The following is a 23,614-nucleotide window of genomic DNA, read 5'->3' as shown; positions in this document are numbered from 1 at the left end:
CGTGCCAACGTCACTTTTCAGCCGTCTTCTGTCCCGCGGGACAGGCGAGGTCCAGCCTAGCGTCCAATGACTGGCATGTCATTTCACCAATCACAAGAGCGAGTTGGGATTCCTCCGCCAACCGGTAACCAATCGAGCTGGAGATTGGGCAGGGCTTCCAGGCTGGATGTTCTGGGTTTGTTGTGTCTGTCAGGTTTTTGTTGATATAGAAGTAGGACAAGGTTAAAGGTTACTGTATTTGTAATGTTTTTATGCAAATTCATTTTCGTTAATGTTATACTTTCTTTACATTTAAAAGCGGTTGCAGTATTATCCGGCGCGTGACTTTACTGGATGAACATAGTACCGACTGTAGAGATTTCCATACATTTTGTATTTGTGTGAATAAGTTACTGGCGTTTGTCAGTTTTTGTTGTTAATATGTATATGTATTTGTAGATTGCAGTTGCTTATTGCAAAACAAAAGTTACTGTTATGAACAGGACAGAAGCAACGACAGTGAAGGGGACCGTTTGACTACGTGAAACTGAAAAATACAGATCTTATTTATAATTGTATCGGACTTAAGTGCGCATGTTAAATATATAAGTAACGTCTTCTGAATATTAATATTTGCGTAATTATATTGTGTGTTTTCGCCAGCAAGATATTCTAAGGCTGAACTTTTAAACAGCAACGCATTGCCAGTGAAACTTTTATGACTCGTTTTTTTCATGCGTTTTGTATACTATTCAGAAAGTGTCCTTACAATAATCATATTAGCATTTTAAAATTGGGTTATGTCAGTTTTAGTGTTCTGTGGTCAGTCTTGACGAGCAGTTTTGAGAAGTAACGCAGGGTAATGAGCCGACTGGTCTGGTATGGCAGTGAACATGGACGATGACGATGTGCCGCTCTTACTCGTCTGGGACGAAGCGAGCAGTGGGTGGCTGTCCAGCGAAGAGCCAGAGAGAGTCGAGGTGGCCAGTGAAAGTAAGTACTGTTTTGTGTGTGCGTGTTTGAGACAACAGAGGGTCTTGATTTAGAACAAGAAAGTTTGAGACTAATGACTGTGACTATGTACAGAACCGAAATGTCTGTCCAATTTACTACCACGGGTATTGTGTTTCTAATCATATTCTGGATTAAAGAGTGATACTGGATGATTTCTGTTTAAATCAGTGATACTTGGTGCTTTCACGGTTAAATAGCAAAGTCATCTTCAGTGTTATTACCAGCTCTGTCTAGTGAACCAGTGTAGAGCTAGAAAGTGGTACCAACTCGTGAGCCGTGTAAGGTCGGGAAATAGTACTCTGTCAAAAGTTCTTATTTAAAGTCTTGTAATGCGTGATTTTTTTTTTATTTTTTTATTTTTTTATATTTGTGTACCGATTGTGGTATAGCCTACAATACAAGGTGAAGCAGGAAAGTATTGAATAGGCTACTGATGTGTGCTTGCTTTAAATATATACATTTTTAGTTGTGATCATAAGTTGCTACAGACCATAACACTGCGTTAAAACAATATTCAGATTTATCGTGAAATCTAAATTATTTTCACATTTTTACATGTGATTGTGTTCCCTCATTTAAACATAGATATAATATATAGTGATTGTATTAAATGATGTGTATATGCATGCTGCCTGTGTGTACTGGATATATTACTATGTTTACTATAGCTCCGTAATAAAGTTATAAACTATTGTTTGCAGTTTATCTATTCACTTTATAGGAATGTTACCATGTAAAAGTTATCTTAATACCTACAATTGACTCTGGCTCTAATGGTATAAGTGTGTCATTTAGTGTGACCAAGTGCCATTCGTTTTTCATCAGGAGAGTCAAGTTGGTATATTTCCTGACCCCCCTCACATGAGATTATGTCATAAACGTGACTAAGGCGAGTCACCAAATCAAATTACCCTTCTTCTGATCTTTTCAGGATCCTTCACTTTATGAAGCCTAATCAACATGTTAATGCATGTTGAAAGAAACACCTATACAGTATTTCCATTAAACACATTCATAATATAGACACAAAAACAAAGATCTATCAGTTGTGAGAATTATTGTATTGTGTTATTGTAATTATTATTGTTCAAGTGAATAGCTCTAATATTGATGCATGAAATGGGTAACAAAAAAGCTAAAATATACACAATATTAAAATGTGCACAACTACAGTATACTGTACTGCATCCCTATGATAAAATATAGATTAAAAAAAAAAAAAAAAAAAACATTTTGGGAATCACGCTACTGTGTCCATTTGCAAGAAATAAGCTTTGGGAGCCCCCTCATCGGAATAAAACCAGCATGCCACAAATAAAAGATAATAAAAATTAAAGTAAATACAAAAATAGTAATATTTTTGGCAGATCTTTAAGGTGTTTTTTTTTTTTTTTTTTCCAAGCTGGATTTGACTTGTTTAAAACACTCAGTTCAATACACTCAGAGGACATTGTGTTTGTAAAATGCAGTTATTTTTTAGTATAAGAAGTTTCTGTGTGTTTGCATATGAGTGATGGAATGGGCTACCTAGTCATGCTGTTGAGGCAGATCACTTGAGTAAGTTACCAAGAATCAGATGAGCTTTGAAGGACCATATGGCTCCTTGTTCATACATTTTCTTATGTTCTTATGTTGTGTCTCAGCCTGTACAGCTACAGGAAAAACAGTGTCCTTGGATGCCTGTGAAGTTCGGCCCTTTCACAGTATTTTTTTTTTTATAAAAGTTTACCATAGTAAAAGCATAGCAGAGTGTATGCTGAAAAGCGTGGGAAACATTGTAAAGCACAGAGACGTTATTGTAAAGCATAAGAGAAGCATTGCAAAGTATAGTAAATGCAAAATATAACCACAGTAAAAGCATGCAAAATTACTGTGCACATTTATTATTAACATTTATTAGGGCTTCTCAATTTAAAGGCATGTTGATTTTGTGCTGGGGATTACCTGGCCTTCTCAGTTGTGTCCCAGCAGTAGTGTGTAGGGGTGTGATGTCAGATCATGTAGTAGTGGTGATCAAGGCCTGACCTTGATCCAAGCACTCTGACATGATGATTTGGTGGTTTTGTTTGTTTATGGGTTTTTTCACAAAATATCAAGACTTCTGGTTAAGCTACAGCAGTCTTTAGGGGAGTATTTGTTCTTTACTGGTAATAGCAGGCAGCAACCTGCTGTGGGATTCTTTCAGCAGAATTAACAATTGGAAGATCTTGTTGTTCACAGACATTAAAAGACAGAAGCTGCTTGTTTTTTTAATTGTATTTTTCTAAAACTAAAGTCATTCATCTTTAGTGAGCATTACACAGTGCTCCCTCGTCTTTCCAGTCTATGTTATGCACACAAACTAAGTAGTTACTGAGGATAATTAATTTGTAAAGGGTACTTAAAAATAAATAAATAATAAAAAAAAAACGTTTTTGAAAAAATTGCAATTTACAGTGAAATGGCCTATGTGTTAACCTTATGAATTGTTAGATTATGAAATACGAAAAAAAAAAATGGAATTGAAAATGTTGAGACCCTGAGAAATTATCTGGATGTTCTCAGAATCTCAACATAACAAATAGAATCCTTGAGATGCTGAAAATTTGTATCATGTGATCCTCAAAAATCAAAAAAAAAACAAAAAAAACAATTGTGTCTTATTTGCTGTCCATGCCCTCAATGAGCCACTGCAATACTTTCTTCTCATTGTCATAACAACATTGTCACAATTTAGTTAAGTTCTTTTTTTTCCCCCCATCCATTATTTTAACCATAATAAACTGTTTGATATTAGCCATATTACACATTTTTGCACAGTTAATATTATACTGCAGGAGTACAAGTGATATCACAGTTGTAAATAAATAGGATTGAATGTCTACTGTTGCATGCTGTACAAGTTTTCACATATTTAACTTATTTGGTTTGAAAGTATAGTTCATAACCTAGAGATTACAGTTGAATTTTAGGCACACAAAACATGATTAAAGGGTAGTTCGTACAGGACTAAAAATACAATCTCTGCATCACAGACAAGCTCCTGAGAAGTGCTCCTGAGAATTTTGTATTGTGTTATTTATTTATTTTTTTAAAATAATGTCTCAATCCTATAATTCAAGGTAATGCAAAAGTTTTGGCCATAGCTGTAGAAGACTGCCTAAAAGTAGTGAACAGACGTGTGGTAGCTTTTCTGCTAGTAAACATCTGGGTTTGTAGAAAACGGCACACACTTTCCTGCACAACACCTGTCATTGATTTCACAGATTATGTCTGGTGAATGAAAAGTGTGGTGTCTGGCAGCGGTCTGGGGATCCTGTTTTTACTGGTCTTGCTGATCTATTTCAATGTTCAATTAAAGGGAACTGAGAGACAGGACATGACTGTGTTTGTAATCACATCATTAAAAACAACCTCTTCCCAGTTTCTAGGGGATATTGTCTTTTCCTGTGGTATTTTTTGGAATATCGTTCAAATTCAAGGAGTGCTGTGTTCTGATTGATAACTCTCACAGACTGTAATTGGACCAAGTTGGCCCAACTCTCCAGCTGTCATGGATTATGGCATTGGCTTTGGAGCAGACAGCCCAGCAACACAGCATTGTTTATGAATCACAATCATTTCACTTGGTTTCCAAGTCCAGAAGTTTTTATATGTCTTCTCTGGACCTAAAAGGAAATAGTTTTACAATATAATCTTTTCTTTTTTTTCTGCAAGAAATAAGACACTTCTGCTTTAGGTTGTTCTTGGTTTTTAAAATGATGTTTTCAGGGAAGTGTAATGATGATTTGGCACAGAAAATGTGGTGTGGTTCTAATATCTGTGTGAGGATACTGAGACTCACAGGCACTTACATTACAATCTAACAGACCATTCTCGATCCTTGCTAGGTTTTCGCCACAGTCTTGTGCTCACAGATCTTCACAAAGTGCCAGAACATTTCACCCAGTGGAGGCACGGTGACACACTGAAATGGAGATATTCTAATGATCAAAACAACCTTGAGGTTAAAACTTGATTCATTCTGAAAAAAACAGCAGCCAGTAATGCATTCAGCTCAGATTTCAGCCAGTTATTTATTGCAAGATACTGTACCTGGTTAAAATAGTTTTTCATCATTTGGCATGTGAGGACTGATGGCAACCTACCTTTGTTTGTGAAGGCAATTTAATTTGTTGTTGCTTTATTTTTTCAGCCTGTTTTGAATGGTTTTTTACATTACAGATTAGGGCTAAAACCACAAAGAAACATTACCCAACAAAGGGATCTACCACCGGAAGGTCATCAAAGAAGCATACAGGCCCTTGTTGAAGCTTTTGCAGACTTCATAAGCCTGGGGTAAACCTATGAATTACAGCCACCCGCTTTGAGCATTGATTTCAAAGCACTTTCCTTTTATTTATGCCTGGATAAGATGTGTATTTTGCATTGTGATCTTGTAGTTATCAGCACTTCATTTGAAGGCAGTCATTTTCTAAGGCATTGGATAAGCAAACAGATACCTTCAGTGCAGTAGCTCTCAGAAGAACAGACATTGCTAAACTAGTGTTGTGGAAGGCATGCCTATTTCCATACTGGTCCCAGCTGATGGCATTGAGGTAGGAGTTATAAAGGCTAATCTGACTTCAAAAGATAGCAACAGAACACTTCAGCATTAAGTTTGGAACAATACAAGTATGGTGTTACTAAAAAGGCAAAATAATATGTTGGAAAGAAACCTAAACTTTTTAAGAATGTGCTAAATGTTTTGAATTAAAGAGAGGGATTATCCTATAATTTGGTTTAAAAGGTCATACAGTATTGTAAATGTTTTCTAAAAGAGTAGAGTAAACAGCATATATTTTTTTTTTTTTTTTTTTTTGCAAATTCTGTATAGTGGAAAATAAAAACTTTCGGTCCAGTAATTTGCTTTTAAGGATAGAAAACACACTGGGAGTTTCTGCTTCACACACAGTAAAACTAATAATTTTCACGTCTCGAAGGAAAGAATTTAGTTTATGTTGATTTTAAGGTTTTATAGGATTTGGCAACTAAAAATGTACTGTAAAACCTAGCTTCAAGTTGTTTTGGAATATAACAAGTACTGTCTGTTGCTGCATAGGTGCTCTTTGAGTTTGAGAGTAGAACGTGTACTGTACTGATTGCATGTCATTGGAGTGCTGAAACAAACTGATGTCCAAGATAAGAAATGGTGAAGTTGTCATATAATGAAGTGCATTTATAAAATCAATCAATGCAATACAATATCCAAATGTTATTTATATGTAGGCTTTTGAAAAGGAACCGTACTGTATATAAGGTGCTTTGCATTTATTGTTTGGAAAGCTAAAGTCAACCTTGTGGCTATTTCCTTGGTTGGAAGCAGGAAGAAGCTTAAGTTTCTCTGCTGCCAATTTGTGTTTCTCTGACCCCTCGCATCCTGGGACTAATTGGAAACAATGACAGCTGTTTGACTTCAGAGTATTTTAACAAAGCTATCCGTGAAACTCGAAGAACGTTTGGGGGGTGGGAGGGGGTTGCTGTGCATCTCTGAAGATTGTGCTACAGAACCTGAGTACAGGAGGAGCAAGCCTCCCTCCCACTGCCTCCCTGATGATCCTGGTTGATGGCTGTAGCCATGCAAGGCAATAATGTGGATAGAGGGCTGGCTGTCATCGAGTCAGAGGGACAATACGAACACCCCTTGCAGAGGGCATCCTACAGCGCGGGCTTTGACTCCGTTGATAGGTGTTCTATGCAGGATGAGATTGGGTGCTTTAGATTTCACACTAAAACAGTTGCGTGAATATTAAACCACACTTAATAATCAAAATTGATTTAAAAGACTTTCAAAAAGGTTTTGAGGACATAAAGGGAAATATGGACTTGTTTGAAATATGTGGTCTAAGTTTCTTTAATTTTACTGTAAATTTAAAAGATGTAAAAGTAAAGGGGGGGCCTTGCTTCCCTGGTAGACCAAACTGAACTATAATCTGAATCAAGCTATCATAATGAAATACATGCTGTTAGCAACTTCAAATCACAATTCTGTGATAAGTGTGCAATACATTTACAGCTGTTTTATTTATTTTTTTCTCTTTTTTATTTTTTAAATGCCATCATGGAGAGTATCAAAATCATAAGACAAATAGTAGATAATGTAGGCCTACTAGGTGTTTCATTGGTATTGTACAGTTTAGCAGTAGTGTACTGATGTGTACAGCGCAGTGCATGTGTTTTTTGAATTTTTTTAGATGTATTTGTCTGTAAATTCAGTGACATTAAAAGGTATTCGGACATTTACCCTAAGTTATGTTTCCTAATCTTAAAAATAGCTTGACAGGTTATTCAATTCACAGTACCATAATATGTAATTTTTCTTCTTCCGTATTGGCCAAAAGTTGGCATTATATAAAACCTATTGTACAGTACCTGTCTGCAGCTTTGGTGCCACTGTATGTTTATTAAATCACTAAAAAAAAAGGAGGGGTGCGGGATAAAGAAAAATAAATCCTTCCACCCCTTTTACTCCCAGCATTGACAGCCTAGGAATCTGAGCCGGGGTTAACTCAGTAATTGCTGCAACGCTGCCCCCATTTTCCTGTGTGGTGTGTGACCCCAAGTCTGCTCTGACCCTGCAGATGGAGGCGGTTATGACGTCATTATTAACAACGCTGCGGTACCCACACCTGTGGTACAGGACTTTAGGACTCAGTACGGGACCCTTCGGCAGAGCTGGGAGATGAATTACCAGGAGGCTGCTATATACCTGCAGGTGAGACACTTCCAGTTTGCTCTCGAACAATGAAATAGTACCCATCCAGTCAGGAACTATGATTAAACAGTGGAGGCAGTCGGGTACAGTGCTGGCGAGGTTCTCCAGTGCAACTAAGTTGAAATCGTTGTGGAAACTGGAGTTGCTGTTTTGTGATAAATATTGCTATAGGAATAACTGAGAAATCCAAACTTTATTTACAAGTTGTATCACACCGTGGGATCCTGAGGTGGAATTGTTTTAATGTCCCTGCTTGCAGTATGTCCTGCACACTCACGTGTCTGACTGGGATGTGACTCTAGCCATGGCTTTACAGCTGATGGGAGAGTTTCACTTCTTTTTGCATTGAGCTCTGGAGATTAAAAATCAGGTCCTTTGAATCCTGTTTACACTCTACAAACCCACCCCAAAACCTCAATTCGGGTGAAACTTTTACTACAAAAAAAAAGGAACCACTTTGGGATTTGTACATAAATTGTACACAGAGTGGTTTTAAGGTATAGTAATGTTAAAATACATGCCATAGCTTCAGCTGCACAATCATAAAGGAAGCAGTTTTTACTAGAAGTGCAACGGTTATGATTTCCCAAACTGAGTAGTCTGTTTGTATAAGTACACCATATGGAGAAGAAAGTTTAATCCTAAATTAAACTGCCGAATTTGGACAATTGCTTTCCTGTGTTAAGGTCTGTCTGAATAAATAACCATACGTTTGCGCTCTAAATTAAAAGGTTAGGATAGATTTTAGTACAGTAGACAACTTCAACTGGGGGGGAGTTTCTCTGACCAAACGAAAATAAGAACATTCCCGTCTTCATTATGGTTGTCTGTTTTTTAATAGCTCCAGGGACCTATGCAATGGACTGCATGCCTTATCGCTCTCTGCCACCTTTGGGGGTTCAAAGATTAGATGGGAATGGTTTAGATTCACTGTATATTTCACCTCAATCTCTTAAAGGTGGCATTGTCACATGATCTGAATAGAATGGGGTAGCATTGTGTCTGGCAGATAGTATTATCCAAGCAAGCTCTCCACCACAAGTATGATAAAGAAAAATATAGAGATATTTGATAGTAACTCAGAACACTTACACTTACTCGGACTGATTGCAAAAGCCATACAGTGTGGGAATATTAAAAAAAAAAAAAAAAAAAAAAAAAAAACTATCAAAAATCAATTTAATTGGCATTTGAAGCTACTTTCTCTTTATAACTGCCCTGTCAGAGTGATTGAAAAACTGAAACATGACACACTGTTAAATCTAGGAAACGTACCTTAAAAACACTACAAAAGGGAAAATACATTATGGATAGATAGTTTTTATATATCATGCTCTTACACAGAAAGGTCTTCTTAAGTTCTGGACAAACAGAAAACTCATTAGCTGTTGTGTTCTGCTTTTCCCACAGGAAGGTGCAAACAATGACAAGTTTTTCACTCACCCCAGGAACCCCAAGGCGCTGGCAGCCTACCTGTTTGCTCACAACCACCTGTTCTACATGATGGAGCTGGTGACAGGGCTGCTGCTGCTGATGCTGTCACTGTGCGAGGCCCCTGCAGTGCCCACACTGCGCCTCGACATCTACGTACGTACTGCACCGCCATCACATCAATGTGGGCAAGAGGCAGAGGAGCCTACAAACAAAGTAGATTTAATCAGACGCAGACATTCTAGAGGAGCCACATACAATGTGGTGGAAAGAAGTAAGGTATCCCCTACAGCATTTTCTGTACCAAATGAATTGCTTCAGAATTAAGTTCAGTCCATGGGGAAATAGTCTTAAATTCTTGAATCCATACTTTTATCAAACATGTTAGCAGTGCACACTTTTTCTATTGGAAGAATCTACATGTCAGCAAGCTTATGATCGTGCGTCGGTTTGAGGTGCAATGGTGAGATTCAGGATTTATTACAGGTTGTTTTAATTCGGCTCTTACTAACAACCTACAGATATTAGGAGGTTGGCGAAAAAAATGACAGGAGGCTTGGTAATGGCTTTCTGGAGTTTAACTGAATTGGCCACTAATGGGTAACTGTCCTGAATTGCACACTTGCAATTTGGCACTATAGGGTGAAAGTCAACCACAAATGGAATTCGGTTTTCTTTGATGAAATAATTTTTCTCTGAATTTAAATGTAAATGTTGTAGATTCAATTTGTTGATTTAACAATGCCTAAGGGGTATGTACCATCTGCAAAGGAACTGATAGGTAAGTTCCTGGATTCTTTTAAGGTAGTTATCGGTGTTGTTGCAGATACATTTGATTCTAATGGCAAGGTTGTAAACAGTTTTAGTTTAGATGTCCAGTTGAATAGAGATGCACATCTGTGGGTTTGCTGTCTGTTTGATTTTAGTGTCTGTGAATGGTAATCAACATCATGAAATGCAATATGGGAATCTTCAATGGTCCATTTACATGTGAATTTGATAGTTGGGTGAAGGGTGTTATTAAATAATTTTCAAGATTCCCTCCCTTTTGTCCAAATCACAAAGATAAAATGTAAGACAATGCGTCCTTTTAGAATGTGAACTCCACCTCAGAACTGTCAGTGTTCTTAGAACATTCATCTGTAAGTGTCTCTTAAACTTTAAACTGATGTAAAACAAAAATATACCTCTATAAAGTTTATTTTGATTATGATTAATATTTTTAACCCCTGTTAGCTGTGCTGCCACTTCGTTGCTATTAAGGAGGATCTTTTCCTTTCAAAAGGGTTACGGAACACCCTGCGATGTTTATTAGGAACACATTACTTTACCTGTGCTGTGTCTCTATTGATTTATTTTTTTCCACATAATCCTGATTGTTTTAATATTTTTCAGAAGGGGAATAAAACCAAGAAAATGTCCATATTATTCTCCTTCCAGCAACAATGGTAATGTTCTAATTAAAATTGACGGCTGTTGTGGGACTAACATTGTTGCTGGAGGGACTTTGAATACACCCACAGTTCTTATGAGACAAATTCTCTATCTCCATGCGAACGCTCTAGTTTTTTTTTTTTTTTTTCCCCAGCTGAGTTATAACCCGTAGGATTAAGTTGAAATATATATAGCGCAGCAAAATGGACAACACAGCATATGGCAAAGTCAGTAAAGTACTGTAATGTGTTTCTTGTTCTGTAACCCTGTGGCAATATTGCCCCACCCCTGTGTGTATTTCGGTGTTGTATGTTGCGTGTTGTGTGTTAATGTTGGTGTATAGTCATTGGTACACGGGATATAAATGGGTCTGTGTAATGAGTGGTTTAAAATGTATATTTGTGTTTAGGCAAGAGGATTGCACAGCACTTTACGTGCAGGTAAAATGTAATATGTGAGCACGGGAATTACACTAAATTAATTCACGTGCAGTACCGAGACTTCAATTGGATGATTGATTAGCAATCGAGTCTCGGTACACTCACTCGGGGTTGTGTGTTTGGTGAGTGGAGAACAGGATTGGAGACGGAGGTAACAATAATAGTAATAGTTAAAGTAAGAACTTCTCACTGTGTTTGTCTGTGTAGTCTATTTTGTTTGTCTCTTTATTTTGGTGAAAGTGTCGTGTCCTGTGTTTTGTTTGTCTTACAACCTTTTATTTTCTGTCTGTTCATTTATTAAATGCTGAGCACAAGCAAGCGTTCAGCTTCACCAAAACTCCACCTCTCTGTTTATTTTGTGTTGGTTCCTTGTTTCTGGTCTGATGTCACGCACTGCAGCTGTCTTTGTGACAAACCCTTAACATTATCCTTTGTTTGCATGAACAAACACCAAGTAGTACACAAAATAGTAGCTCCACTTTTAAAAAGATGCTGTGAGAACTACAAGTAAATCCATATATAATACCCGCTACAGCCACTGGGCGAGCCAGAATCCAAAGGGTTATTGTTTGAGATGGTTTTGTGATTTGGACCACTGTCTACTAAGAGAGAACTTGAGACCAGCAAACTTGTTTAATGTGTGATACTGACTGTATACACGTCCATTCCCTTCTATCCTTGTCCTGTATCCCACTAACCCTGGTTTCTCTTTGTAGATCCACACCACACTGGAGCTGCTTGCTCTGGTGCTGGTGGCGTTTGAGCTGTGTATGAAAATGCGCTGGCTGGGCTTCCGGACCTTCATCAGACACAAGAGGACGATGGTCAAGGTATGTCAAGCACCATTCCTGTCCCCCAAATCAACAAGAGAGACCCAGTATGTCTCTTGTCACTGCACAAGGAATTGCTTGTATTTCTGTTTCACAGATTACCTTTACCTCCTATTCATAATGACCACCTCTCTCTCTCTTTCCTATCTGTATATTATTCCTGCAGACCTGTGTGCTGCTGCTGCAGTTTGTGGAGGCGATCGTAGTGCTGGTTAGACAGTTGTCCCACATGCGCGTGACGCGAGCCCTGAGGCCCATCTTCCTGGTAGACTGCAGATACTGTGGCGCAGTCCGGAGGTAATCCAGCTCAGCCCTGCCTGCCCTCGCACAGTATAACATCTTTATTGTTTCCTCCAGAGTATGTGAACTTCAGATAACAGTTGCTACAGGAAATGCAGAAATATATTTAATAACTATATTCAATAAATTGGAAATTAATTGCAATTGGATCCATGTGGCATCAGAACGTAGTACTAAAGCATAGCCATGAAATAATAAATGGACATGATTGTTCGCAAAGCACTCGGAATAGTCATAGAATTGTATATCATACACGTTTGCTTATTGCTTATATAGATTATTATAAGAAACACCACTCTAAACAGAAATGAAGTAGAAATTTATTGGTGTGCTGGGAAAGAGATATAGACCCCATTCACACTTACTGAGCCAGCCTTGGGCCGCCTCTAGGCTGCTTCAAATTTCTGTTCACAGTTGAAGTTTTAGGGGGCCTAAGTGCGTTCACATATGTGGCTGAAAAGGAAGCCTAAATTGTGGTGAAGTAAACATGTAAACAGTGACGTGAACACCACATTCCCAGAAGTCAACATAAGAGATTGAGCTGGGAAATTTGCAAATGTAAATATGGCCATCTTATTTTTAAACAATAACGGCGTGTGTTGACAGTGCAGTTGGTTCCTGTGGAAATAAGCGATCGTGTTGGATCATGTGTAAATGCAGCAAACAAGGACGCGTACATCATTGCATTAGTCACAACACAGATTATTATATTAATGGTGACTGAATATGCAATGTCGTATGCATTATTTATCAGTGTTGAGATTTACAGTCTTACCTACAATCTGAAATATACATAAAGCAAGTTTTATCATTTTAGTGAAAGCTGTACGATGAAGAAATAATTACCATTCATGACTGAACCATCATCGTCAAAAGTGTCGGTGTATTCAGTGCATTCCCCATTGCTAATTTCTGGGCTGGGGATTTCTGTAGATCCCATAAAATTCAAGATCCGTGGTGGGTTTATCTCTGGCCTGCTGCTCAGTATTTCTGAGAGTTCTCTATAAAATTTGCAAGTTTTTCTCTGAACTCCACTCAAAAGGGCGTATCTGATAGCCCCTTGCACCACAGAGATAACATGGACATAAAGGAGATACAGCTGCTTCTACATCCAGCGCTCAAAGAATGTCACAGACATTTGCAGAGCTTTTTCAGATGTTCTAGTAATAAAATAATGACTTGGAACGCATTATTGAGGAGTTTGGTGATAAAATGAGTGATCGGGAGAGGATTTATCAGTATGCACGTCTATAAAGAGGTATGTGAAAAATACAGAGAACAAGGGGTGGGGCTTGGCTGGAGATGCAGGACTGTCCTTTTACGATTAAATGCGATTTAATGAAAAAAATAATAATTTAAACGGCATATGTGAAAATAAATTGGACCTAACGCGCCTGACAAGCGCTGAATAAATGGACTGCTAAGGGTTAATTTCTGCATTGTCCCAGTTGCTACCTCTTAAAACCGACATTGTTATGATCTACTATGCTCGACCTAATAGGGGAGTGGTTTGAGCTGTGTCACCACATTGACGTGTTAAGGCCAAACAGGGCTTGTGTTAGGTTCACATATACAGATAGGCCGGACCTGAGGCAGCATTGCCTACTTTAAGCCACATCAAAAAGCTGGTCTAAATTTTACCCGGCCTAGGGCTGCCTGTTCATTTTTCGAGCTTTCACACATGAGATAAGGCGGCCCTGGCCGGCCTAAACCGCAAGTGTGAACGGGGTCATAGACATACACCTAGACATGCACTTATCCAACTGATGACGCATGCTGATAATATTGTGTCAGAATCTTGCGGTCTCTGTAAGCATCTGTCTGTAACTTACATTTTTATATCAAGCTGCGTACGAGGGATGCAGAGCACGGCGATCTTGTACATGGTACTGATGTCTCGAATTCTGTATTTACTGCTGTTGGAGGTTGTTATTGATAGTTCAAATTTTGTATTTACTGATGTTTGAGAATTTTGCTGATAATTCTGTATTTACTGATGGCTCAAATGCTGTATGTACTGCTGTTAGAGGTTGTTAATGATGGCTCGAATTCTGTATTTACTGCTGTTGGAGGGACACAAGCCTCTCTCTCAATTGAGTTTAGATCCCCAACTCTTCTTTCACTGCTGTTTTGTGTCAGTTCTACGATTCTGGTTTGCAGATAAGTTATTGACTGTTTTTATGTTTTTAACACAGGAATCTGCGTCAGATTTTCCAGTCTCTTCCTCCTTTCATTGATATTCTGCTACTGTTGCTGTTCTTTATGGTTATATTTGCCATTTTAGGTGAGTACCATCCTGGAGTTTGACTGAATAAGAAAGATTCTTCCTTTTTTCTGATTGTAACCAATAGTAATCATTCACAGTGGTTCTGGGCTGTGTTGCTTATACATGTTCTCTATGTCATTCTTGACCTACTGCGCTTGCTTTGAGCTTACCTGGACAATCCTAACTACCAAACAGACTTACTCATGGATATATCATGTAATAAAATAGCCTTTCAACTATGCTGGCCATACATAATCTTTCTATACATGAACATGTACCGCGAGCAGGGTTTTCAAAGTTCACATTGTCAAGCAAGTTAAAGGAAGCTATAGAAGACATGTTAATAACTCAATAAGAGCACAGAACTCAGGATGATTACAAAACAAGGCCATTATAATACAGTGATTGACATCACATTTGAAAAAGCATAATCTTTAAAAACAAACATATTTTTTACAGGATTCTATTTGTTTTCTCAAAATCCATCAGACCCAGTAAGTATATTTTTCATTTTCTTAATTGTTATAACAAATTGTCAATGGACTTCTGGCTGCCAAATGTGTTGATTTGAAATCTGGAGATTTAGAGTCTGTCTATCTCTTCATATGTTCATCTTCACATTTATCTAGAGCACTTACATATTAAGTGTACATACACTGGATGTATGCCATGGTGATTATGAAACTGGATAGCTCTAATTACAACAATGTGTTTTACTGACCTACTTGTTGTTCATGAAAGTTTGTTTGTAGTAAAATAATCCATACATAATGCCATGTGTTTGGAAAGGAACACACTTCTGTCATTCCTTTCTTTATCTTGTCATTTGAATCCAAATACTAATTTTAAACATTACTGTCTGTTCCAATTTCAGTATTTCAACACTTTGGAAAACAGCATTGTCAGTCTGTTTGTCCTCCTGACCACTGCCAAGTGAGTACAGCCAGTTGTTTGTTGATCTGTAGGCAGGTGTGCATGGTAGCTGTTTGATCCTGCATGTTCGCTTCATCCACCGCCGTGCTGGGCAAGAGAAGTGAAGCTTCTTGGGGCCAGTATGTGGTTGTAAACATGTGGATAGAAGATGGGGAACTTGGTTTTATATCCCATAGAAAGGAAGAAGATGAAGTTAAAACTATTATCTAGACTAGGCACCAGGGGATGTTAGTCTATCATCATTATTGTAAAATCATTATTCTGTCATTCCTAATCAATAAACATCCACTGTACCTTTTAGTAAGTAATGTACAGTGTCTTACTTTACTATAAATACCAGAGATAGGATAGAGGGCCAGCTAGAGCTAGTATCACGTCTACAGTACCAGTGAGTTGTATAGTATTAGACACCGGGATCATGACAGAGGTGTGATAATTCTTGTATAGTGACTTGCATCATATTGTGACTTTAGAATATTGTTACACCCCCACTGCTACACTGACATCTCATATCTGAGTGCCCTTTTGAATGGCTTCTCTTTGGACTTGAATTTGTAACAGGAGTACTCTTCACTGGTACTACGTAGTGAATACAACTCATCTTTCTTTCTTACAGTTTTCCAGATGTGATGATGCCAGCATACTCCAAGAATCCCTGGTCCTGTGTGTTCTTCATTGTGTATCTATCTATAGAACTCTACTTCATCATGAACCTAGTAAGTAAATATATTTACGGTAACCCTGCAGATTTTCACAACTTAAGTATTGCGATTTTTTACTAAATGTATACGCTATGCTGTACATAAGTACTATGCTGTGATTAATATACAGGGTGCTTCAAAACACATCTGGGGACTAAACAGCAACAGTGGAGAAAAATTCACACCACTTCTGCAGTGCATTAATTAACATGTGAGCTGTCTGAATTTGGAATACGAAGTTGTCATAGGAAAGCTGGACGGTCAAGGCTGGCTAGTGGCAGGAATAGCAGAGGCAGAAGATTGCAGTTCAATGCTTCTCACACACGTTTATTATACAATGAAATAAACAAAATAAATGGTTAAAAAAACAAACAGAAAACAGCACACAAGCAAGAACTATCTTGATGGAGGACAGCGAGCACAACCTGCTGCTATGGAGGGAGATCACTGTCAAAAAGATTACAAATCCAAAGTATAAGTATGACTCAAGAAAAGGTATGGGTACAAATCACAAAGTTACGACTACGACTCAAAAAGATACGAGTACAACTCGCAAAATTACGAGTTCGACAGAGCATGAAATCACTTGCAAAAATACGTTATAGAGGTCACAGGATAGACTGTTGATTTGGGGAACAGTCAAAGAGTATTTAACAGCACATGTGTCCAGCACCTTGCATTGCTGATACAAGGGAAAAAGTGGTGGAATTTTCAAAGCTGGAATGTGGCACAAAGTTGCCCAACAGATGAACAGTCTCAGTCTCAGCAAAGATCTTCTATATACACAAGATAGTCAACTCCACCAGTTCCGGGGGTGACTTTTCTCCTATCTCTATAATGTAAAGTCTGCTTCATTTCCTATTCATAGCTTTCTATTTTGAAAATGATTGCATTTTTTAGCAAGATTCGCCTGGATTTGTGTAGAGACCACTCCTTAACACATACATGTTATTAGTTCTACGATCTGTGTTTTCACTTGCCCCGACAAGGGCTTTTTGCGTCAAAGTGCTTTCCAAAATTGCCGGCTCTCATGAGTGTTCATGAACATACAAGACGGGGGCGTGGTTTGGCTGTCAATGGGTTGGGATAGCCAGTGATTGAGATTCTTATTTCTATATCCTTGATATCGGGTAGATTGCAGTAATGTTTGATGATTTGAATGGGAAGAAATGTTATTTTTTGTTTTAAATTGATTTAATTCTACATTGATATCCATAGATCAAATATAAAGTTTAAGAGAATAATAAGTAAAAGTGATGTTGTGTGTGACTGTAACAAAGGTAGATTTTCTACAAAAAAAAGGAGAGGTCTGCATGCCATGTAATTATTTTTATTTTTACATTATATGTAATAGGAGAAATGTAATTATGAACAACGTATAGAAGCAGTGTGATTGTGATAATAGGTGAACAGTATTTATTTATTTTATTCGTATATTTTATATATTGTATAACAGAATCAACAATTTGAAACCCATGCTTTACAATAGCGACTGTAGTTTTGTTGAAATACTTGTTGAATTTAATCTAAACCGACCATAAGGTACATGGCCTTGGAGCATCCATGGATGCAGATAATGCCTTGTGTCTGTCTGTACCTTTTTGGTGTTGCAGTAACGAGCTGGCAATCTACCAGTCTCCATCCCAGACTCCGACTGTCCCGCACTGGTTCATCACAATCTGTACAATACATTCATAACTGGTATTGCTCTATAATTAAGTAATAATGTTTTTGAGTACTTTTAGACTACTTTATAAAAAAAAAATGTTCAGTCATGATTAGCTACCATGTAACTGAGAACTGAGCTCAATACAAGCTGATTTATTTTTTTTTTTTTAAGACAGAAATTTTCAACTTTTTTAAATTAAACAGTTGTTATTAATTTACATAGAAGTGCAATGTATTTTTTCGGACAGCATTTTGGCGCAAAGAGCCCTTGTCAGATATTATAGAGATAGGAAAAAATTTGCCACCGGAACTCTGGTTTCCCATGATGCACCACATCGGCAGGGGATGGAAAAAAAAAGAGGACGTTGACTATCTTGTGTATATAGAAGATCTTTGCTGAGACTGTTCGTCTGTTGCGCAACTTTGTGCCATATTCCCGCTTTGAAAATTCCATCTACACATTTCACCAACATGTAGCCACTCCTTCCTTTGAATCAGCAATGCAAGGTGCTTAGATGCACGCGCTGTTAAATATTCCTTGATTATTCCCACAATGCACAGCCTGTCCTGTGATCTGTGATGTATTTTTGACTGTTTTGATTTGTACCCGTAGCTTTTCTTGAGTCGTACTTGTATTTTTCATTTGTACTTTATTTTTTTGACAGTGTCTGTAGTATAATGTATGTCCTTTTCATTGTTTTTGCTGTATGAGATGTCTTTACAAATTAAAAGCAATTTGGAGCAGTCTAATGATGTTGCATGTGTTCTTAGTTACCCACATGTTCCTAGTACAGACAGTGTGTCACTGGCACTGACATACTGTCCTTGTTTCTTCTTTTTTGCTTGATTTGATAGACTCTATTAGCCTTAGTGATCAATTTTTTGATGTCTCTCTCTCTCTCTCTCTCTCTCTCTCTCTCTCTCTCTCTCTCTCTCTCTCTCTCTCTCTCTAGCTCCTTGCTGTGGTATTCGACACCTTTAATGGAGTAGAAAAAATGAAATTTAAATCCCTACTTCTGCACAAGCGATCAGCAGTTGATCATGCCTTCAAACTTCTGGTCAGCAAACAGGTGAGGCATAAGCTAAAAAACACATTGAAAAGGGTATAATGCTATAATGGCTGAGTTTTACCTTGAACATTACTGCTGATTTAAAGCTACCTCTCCTTCATATAATCCAGGAGGTGCCCAGCATCCTGTTTTTGACTGATGTAATTTTATCTTCAGAAAACTGGCTTGCAAATAAGTTTTTACCAATTTTTTTTTTTTGCAATAGCTGTGATTTCTAAAATGGATTTAATTATCCATTTATAGGGTTTTTTACTTGCTGTCATCTATACTTCTGAAGTAGTCTTCTGAAATTGCTGGATCATGCATTGTGGTTTCCTTCTGCCTTTATATTTTAAACCAGCCTCTGTTTTAACTCAAACTGCTGCTTACGAGATTACAACTTCCCATCAAGATCAAAACAAGAGCAGAAAGAGTTTAGACAGTGGTGGCCAAAGTTGGTCCTTCCACTACTGGTCTTTGTTCCAGTCCTGTTCTAAATTGTTTAATTGAATCAATTAAACCTCCATCCAGACCCTGAAGTATAATGTTACCTGTTGAACCTGGAGTGGAATGGCCCTCCAGGACCGTGATTGGACATTCCTGATAAGACCTCTATTCTAAACAATATTTGTATGCCATTTAAAATGTTGAGACCTACTGGTTAGTAATACCCTTTGCTCCACTGGTTGCAGTCTCAGAGTGCTAGTTACATTAAAGACTATTTATGTTTTTTTTTTTTTCTTAGTATAAGGGAGGGGGTGCTTTGTTTTGCACTTTGGATATTAGAGGAAGTTGAGTAAAAACATAACGATGTTTTTATGCTTCACAAGCTTTTTATTAAAAAGAAAAGCCAAAAGCCCAAAATTAAATAACCATAGCAGCGTCCCTAAATAAAACAAAATAAAGTGCAACACTGAAATTAGAACTGTACATCTGCACGTCTTCTTTCAGAGGCCCACTGGGGTTTCCTTCAAGCAGTTTGACGGGCTGATGAGGTTTTACCGGCCCCGGATGAGTGCTAGAGACCGCTACCTGACCTTCAAGGCACTCAACCGCTCCAGCACTCCAATACTCAGGTAACCCCACACACGGCATGCAACTGCATATTCAAAATGCATATGTAGGACCCAGTATAACAAAAAGCTGTAGTTAGAATTCTTTGTCATGGAAATGTCATGCTTTTTTAACAATATTATTCATAAGGTTGATAACAGTTTTATACCTAATATCTTTAACTGATCAAATAAAACATGAATAGGGTTCTTTGTTTTCTTTGTTTATTTTTGAGGACTGCATAAAATACTCCCACCCTTTGGAGTAACCTCAGGTTAATTGCCGGTTTTCCCCACGTAATGCGGTAATGGACCTATCTATCTATCTATCTATCTATCTATCTATCTATCTATATATCTATATATATATATATATATATATATATATATATATATATATATATATATATATATATATATATATATAAGTTGTCCATTTGGTAACAATAAATTGCTCAACCGAGTTGGATGAAAAACGCATGTACTGAGTTTTAAAAGTCAAAACGCGTACATCAACTCAAATTGAAAGTCATTATTGAATTATGTGTTTTGCATATATATATATATATATAGCTATAAGTATATTCTTTAACTGTATATTTTTAATCCTCTTCTCAGCTTGCAAGATTTTTACAGCTTCTATGCAGTTACAGGCTTGAAATGGAAGGTATCTACTTTTTCCCCCTCAGCTTGCTTTTGGTATAGTACATGGGTTTGATTTCCATTAAATTCATTAACCATATGGTGTTTGTGCACTAATCCAGGCCAGAAGAAGTGGAGAGCACTGGTTTGATGACTTCCCACACACAACTTTCCTTATTTTCAAAGGTAACATTTTGCAATAATTGAGACAGCACAGACAGCTAGCTTGAACCGTCCCTTTGTCCCCCACTATAATCTTTACATTTACCTGTCCTGAACACCCAAAACCCTGCATCCTGTTTTTTTTAGTTTTTTTTTTTTTTTCAGTGTAACCTATTTTTGATAAACCAGTTTTTTTATTCAGTCCTAACTTCATTTTTAGTTTGTGTAATTGATTCATCTTTAGTTGTTGCAGTTCAATAAAAGCAGCCAGACCTACGGATGTCGAGTCAGCCGTCACGACTGCAGTTGTATTAAAGGGGGAAAAGAGTTTCAGCAGCCTTGTTGTTTTCTACTGAAAATAGTCAGTCCTGAGTCCAGCTGGGTTTGTTTAATACTGAAATTCCAACAGATCGGAGGCTAGGTGGAGCAGTGGGCTAGTTCACTCATTCCTTATACCTGAATGGCAAGGGGTGTTGATAGGACTGTGGTGCGCTCACCCGCTTGCAGAACCGTAGGGCCAAGCTATGATGGCGCCTGTCCGCACCAAGCCATTCCACAGATAATACAAACATCTATAAAAAAGACAGTATTATAGTTCAGGGCAAAAGTCAAGTACTTTTTTATGGTGTAGACACCTGTGATTTGTGATGTGTTATATGCGCAAGCTACAAGTGCTGCACACCTTAGTCTATATAGGTTTTCTGGTTTGGATGTTAGTTTCTGTGAAAACTGGTGAAGCTTATGACTTCAGAACACCATGTTGAATTGATACATTTTTTTTATATGTATTCATGATGCTAGGGGAATGAGACTCATGAAAACAGGTAATTAGATTTGTATACAAATGATTCCAGATAACCAACTGCTGACTAATAATAGAGCAATGCACATAATAATAATAATTTATAGTGTTTTTTATTTTTATATAGCGCCTTTCATAGTGGACCACCATCATAAAGTGCTTTACAAGATACGAGACTAGGGTGTGTGAACTATGCATCAGCTGCAGAGTCACTTACAACAACGAGTCAGCAGCTGAGCTGGGATTTGAACCGGGGACCTCCTGGTTAAGCCTGTTTCTTTAACCACTGGACCACACAGCAGACACTAGTGTGATTTGCAGTTTGGGGGGATATGTTTTGTTTCTTTGATTAATAAAAAAAAAAATGTATGTCATTGTTTTACTCACTTTTTGATTCTGTCATTTTCTAGGCATTAATATTCTTGTGAAATCCAAAGCATTCCAATATGCAATGTGTAAGTGTCCTTTTTGTTTGGACTGTAAGATTACTGATGTATGTATGCCAGAAACACAGGCCAGTATCCAAAACAGGTTTATTTATGTACTACAGAGATGAAAAGAGGAACCCATATACATAGTGCACTGTTATTGCCAGGCTTCCCCATCTCTGAGTGAAAGGTGGATGTGCACCTCTACAAATATACTGCAGGGAATGTGATTTTCCACTGTAAAGAGCCTCCCGAGATAAGAGATATCAGTCATTGTACAGACCTGCAGATAATTTACTGTTTCATAAGCCCATCAGTAAAACAATGTTAGCAACCAACCATCATTGATTAAGAGCCATGAAGGTCAGCTGTTTCCATGTATCAGGGAGGCTTGGTGTTGGCAGAGCTGTAATCCCACAGCATGGTCACTAGAAGATCCCTGTTGGAGTTTATAATGCTGCTGCTTTTACTGTTTTTCTTGGCAGATGTCGTAGTTGCAGTAAATGGAATGTGGATCCTGGTGCAAACATTCATGATGCATGGTAATTATTTTTAAATATCCACCTTCTGTATGGATTTTTAAAATATTTCCTCCTAACAGGATTACAATATTCACAAATGATTTTACTGTTAAGATTTTTTTTCCTACACTTGTGTTTTCACTTTGACTGATTTATCCTAAGAATAGCAAGTTGTTTTCAATTATTATGAGTCCATATCAGTTTCTAAAACACATTCTGAAATGTGTTCTAAATGTACCTGTCTTATAAATTTGGCTTTTAAGTATTTGGTTTGCTTTTCCAATCCTTTCCTTCATTTCCTGTCTGAAGCAGGATGGCTTGTATGAAATACTGCGCTTGCCGTTTTCCTTCCTGACAGTTAAATTACTCTGTAAAAAACTCTGGCTGACTTGAAATGACAGGAATGCATTTCTATATGGATTATAAGTAATGCTGGGCTTTTGTCACAGAAATTTGTACCAAAAATCACGGAGCAGTCAGGGTAAATTTGTTCAAAATCACGGAGGAAGTGGGTAATGGTATATGAAGTCACAGGATGAAAATTCAACCATGTTTTTTTTTTTTTTTAAATACAATATACCTACATAACAAATAACATTGGCCTGACTGACTGTAAAAGTAGAAAAAAGGAAAATCAATCTACATTTTTAAATGTATTTATTATGGCTTTTACAACATCAATGTGAACCGAATTGACAGTTTAATCCTGTAAATCAATAAGTTTCACAGTGAGTACAACTATAAAGAAAAATATTAGTTTTATATAACATTCAGTGGGTTTTCATCCCGTCATTGCAAAGCAGCAAACACAAATGTAGGTTTTACATACCTTTAAAAAATAACGTTTACATTTCAAAAACACTGTCTTTTTGTGTGCTTCTGCTGTGGTACAGTTTGCAGTTATTTTTACTTTGTTCATCACAGCTTGCTTTACGACTGTAACCTGCCAGTACGTTAGATGTTCAACAAAACAATAAACCTCATGATCTCAGACCCCTAGTTTACTAAATATGCTGTAAAATGAAATGAAGAAAAGGATATGTTAAGATTGTTATAAGCAGGTGATTCCCAAAAGGTTACTGCAAATGTAAGTGCAAAGACGGGTGTGACATTCAATAAACAATTGTTTATCATCGCCCTTTAAAATTCTTCCTTGTGCAGATGGAAGCTTCTCATCAGGAAACGTTCCCTGGAGTTATATTTTGTTCCTCACAAGTAAGTTTTCAACG

General features: G+C 37.5%; 1 protein-coding gene across 2 annotated transcripts in view; it reads left to right on the top strand.

Moving 5' to 3' along the window:
• Window positions 1-133: 133 nt before the first annotated feature.
• The window catches only part of LOC121297165 (two pore calcium channel protein 1-like), a 37,810-nt gene continuing 14,329 nt past the window's right edge, over window positions 134-23,614 (top strand). For both annotated transcript variants that reach the window (XM_041223255.1, XM_041223254.1), the window contains exons 1-16: window positions 134-972; window positions 7,593-7,726; window positions 9,137-9,313; window positions 11,748-11,861; window positions 12,028-12,158; window positions 14,357-14,445; window positions 14,887-14,921; window positions 15,302-15,360; window positions 15,977-16,076; window positions 18,683-18,799; window positions 19,730-19,854; window positions 20,449-20,497; window positions 20,595-20,658; window positions 21,847-21,891; window positions 22,350-22,406; window positions 23,547-23,600. In XM_041223255.1, coding sequence (XP_041079189.1) covers window positions 861-972; window positions 7,593-7,726; window positions 9,137-9,313; window positions 11,748-11,861; window positions 12,028-12,158; window positions 14,357-14,445; window positions 14,887-14,921; window positions 15,302-15,360; window positions 15,977-16,076; window positions 18,683-18,799; window positions 19,730-19,854; window positions 20,449-20,497; window positions 20,595-20,658; window positions 21,847-21,891; window positions 22,350-22,406; window positions 23,547-23,600 — 1,462 coding nt within the window. In that variant the 5' untranslated portion in view covers window positions 134-860. The remainder of the gene's footprint in view (window positions 973-7,592; window positions 7,727-9,136; window positions 9,314-11,747; window positions 11,862-12,027; window positions 12,159-14,356; window positions 14,446-14,886; window positions 14,922-15,301; window positions 15,361-15,976; window positions 16,077-18,682; window positions 18,800-19,729; window positions 19,855-20,448; window positions 20,498-20,594; window positions 20,659-21,846; window positions 21,892-22,349; window positions 22,407-23,546; window positions 23,601-23,614) is intronic.

This window comes from Polyodon spathula, chromosome 22, assembly GCF_017654505.1.
Source record: "Polyodon spathula isolate WHYD16114869_AA chromosome 22, ASM1765450v1, whole genome shotgun sequence".
Taxonomy (NCBI): domain Eukaryota; kingdom Metazoa; phylum Chordata; class Actinopteri; order Acipenseriformes; family Polyodontidae; genus Polyodon; species Polyodon spathula.
The sequence above is the reverse complement of the archived record's forward strand: the minus strand, read 5'-3'. Positions and strand labels throughout refer to the sequence as shown.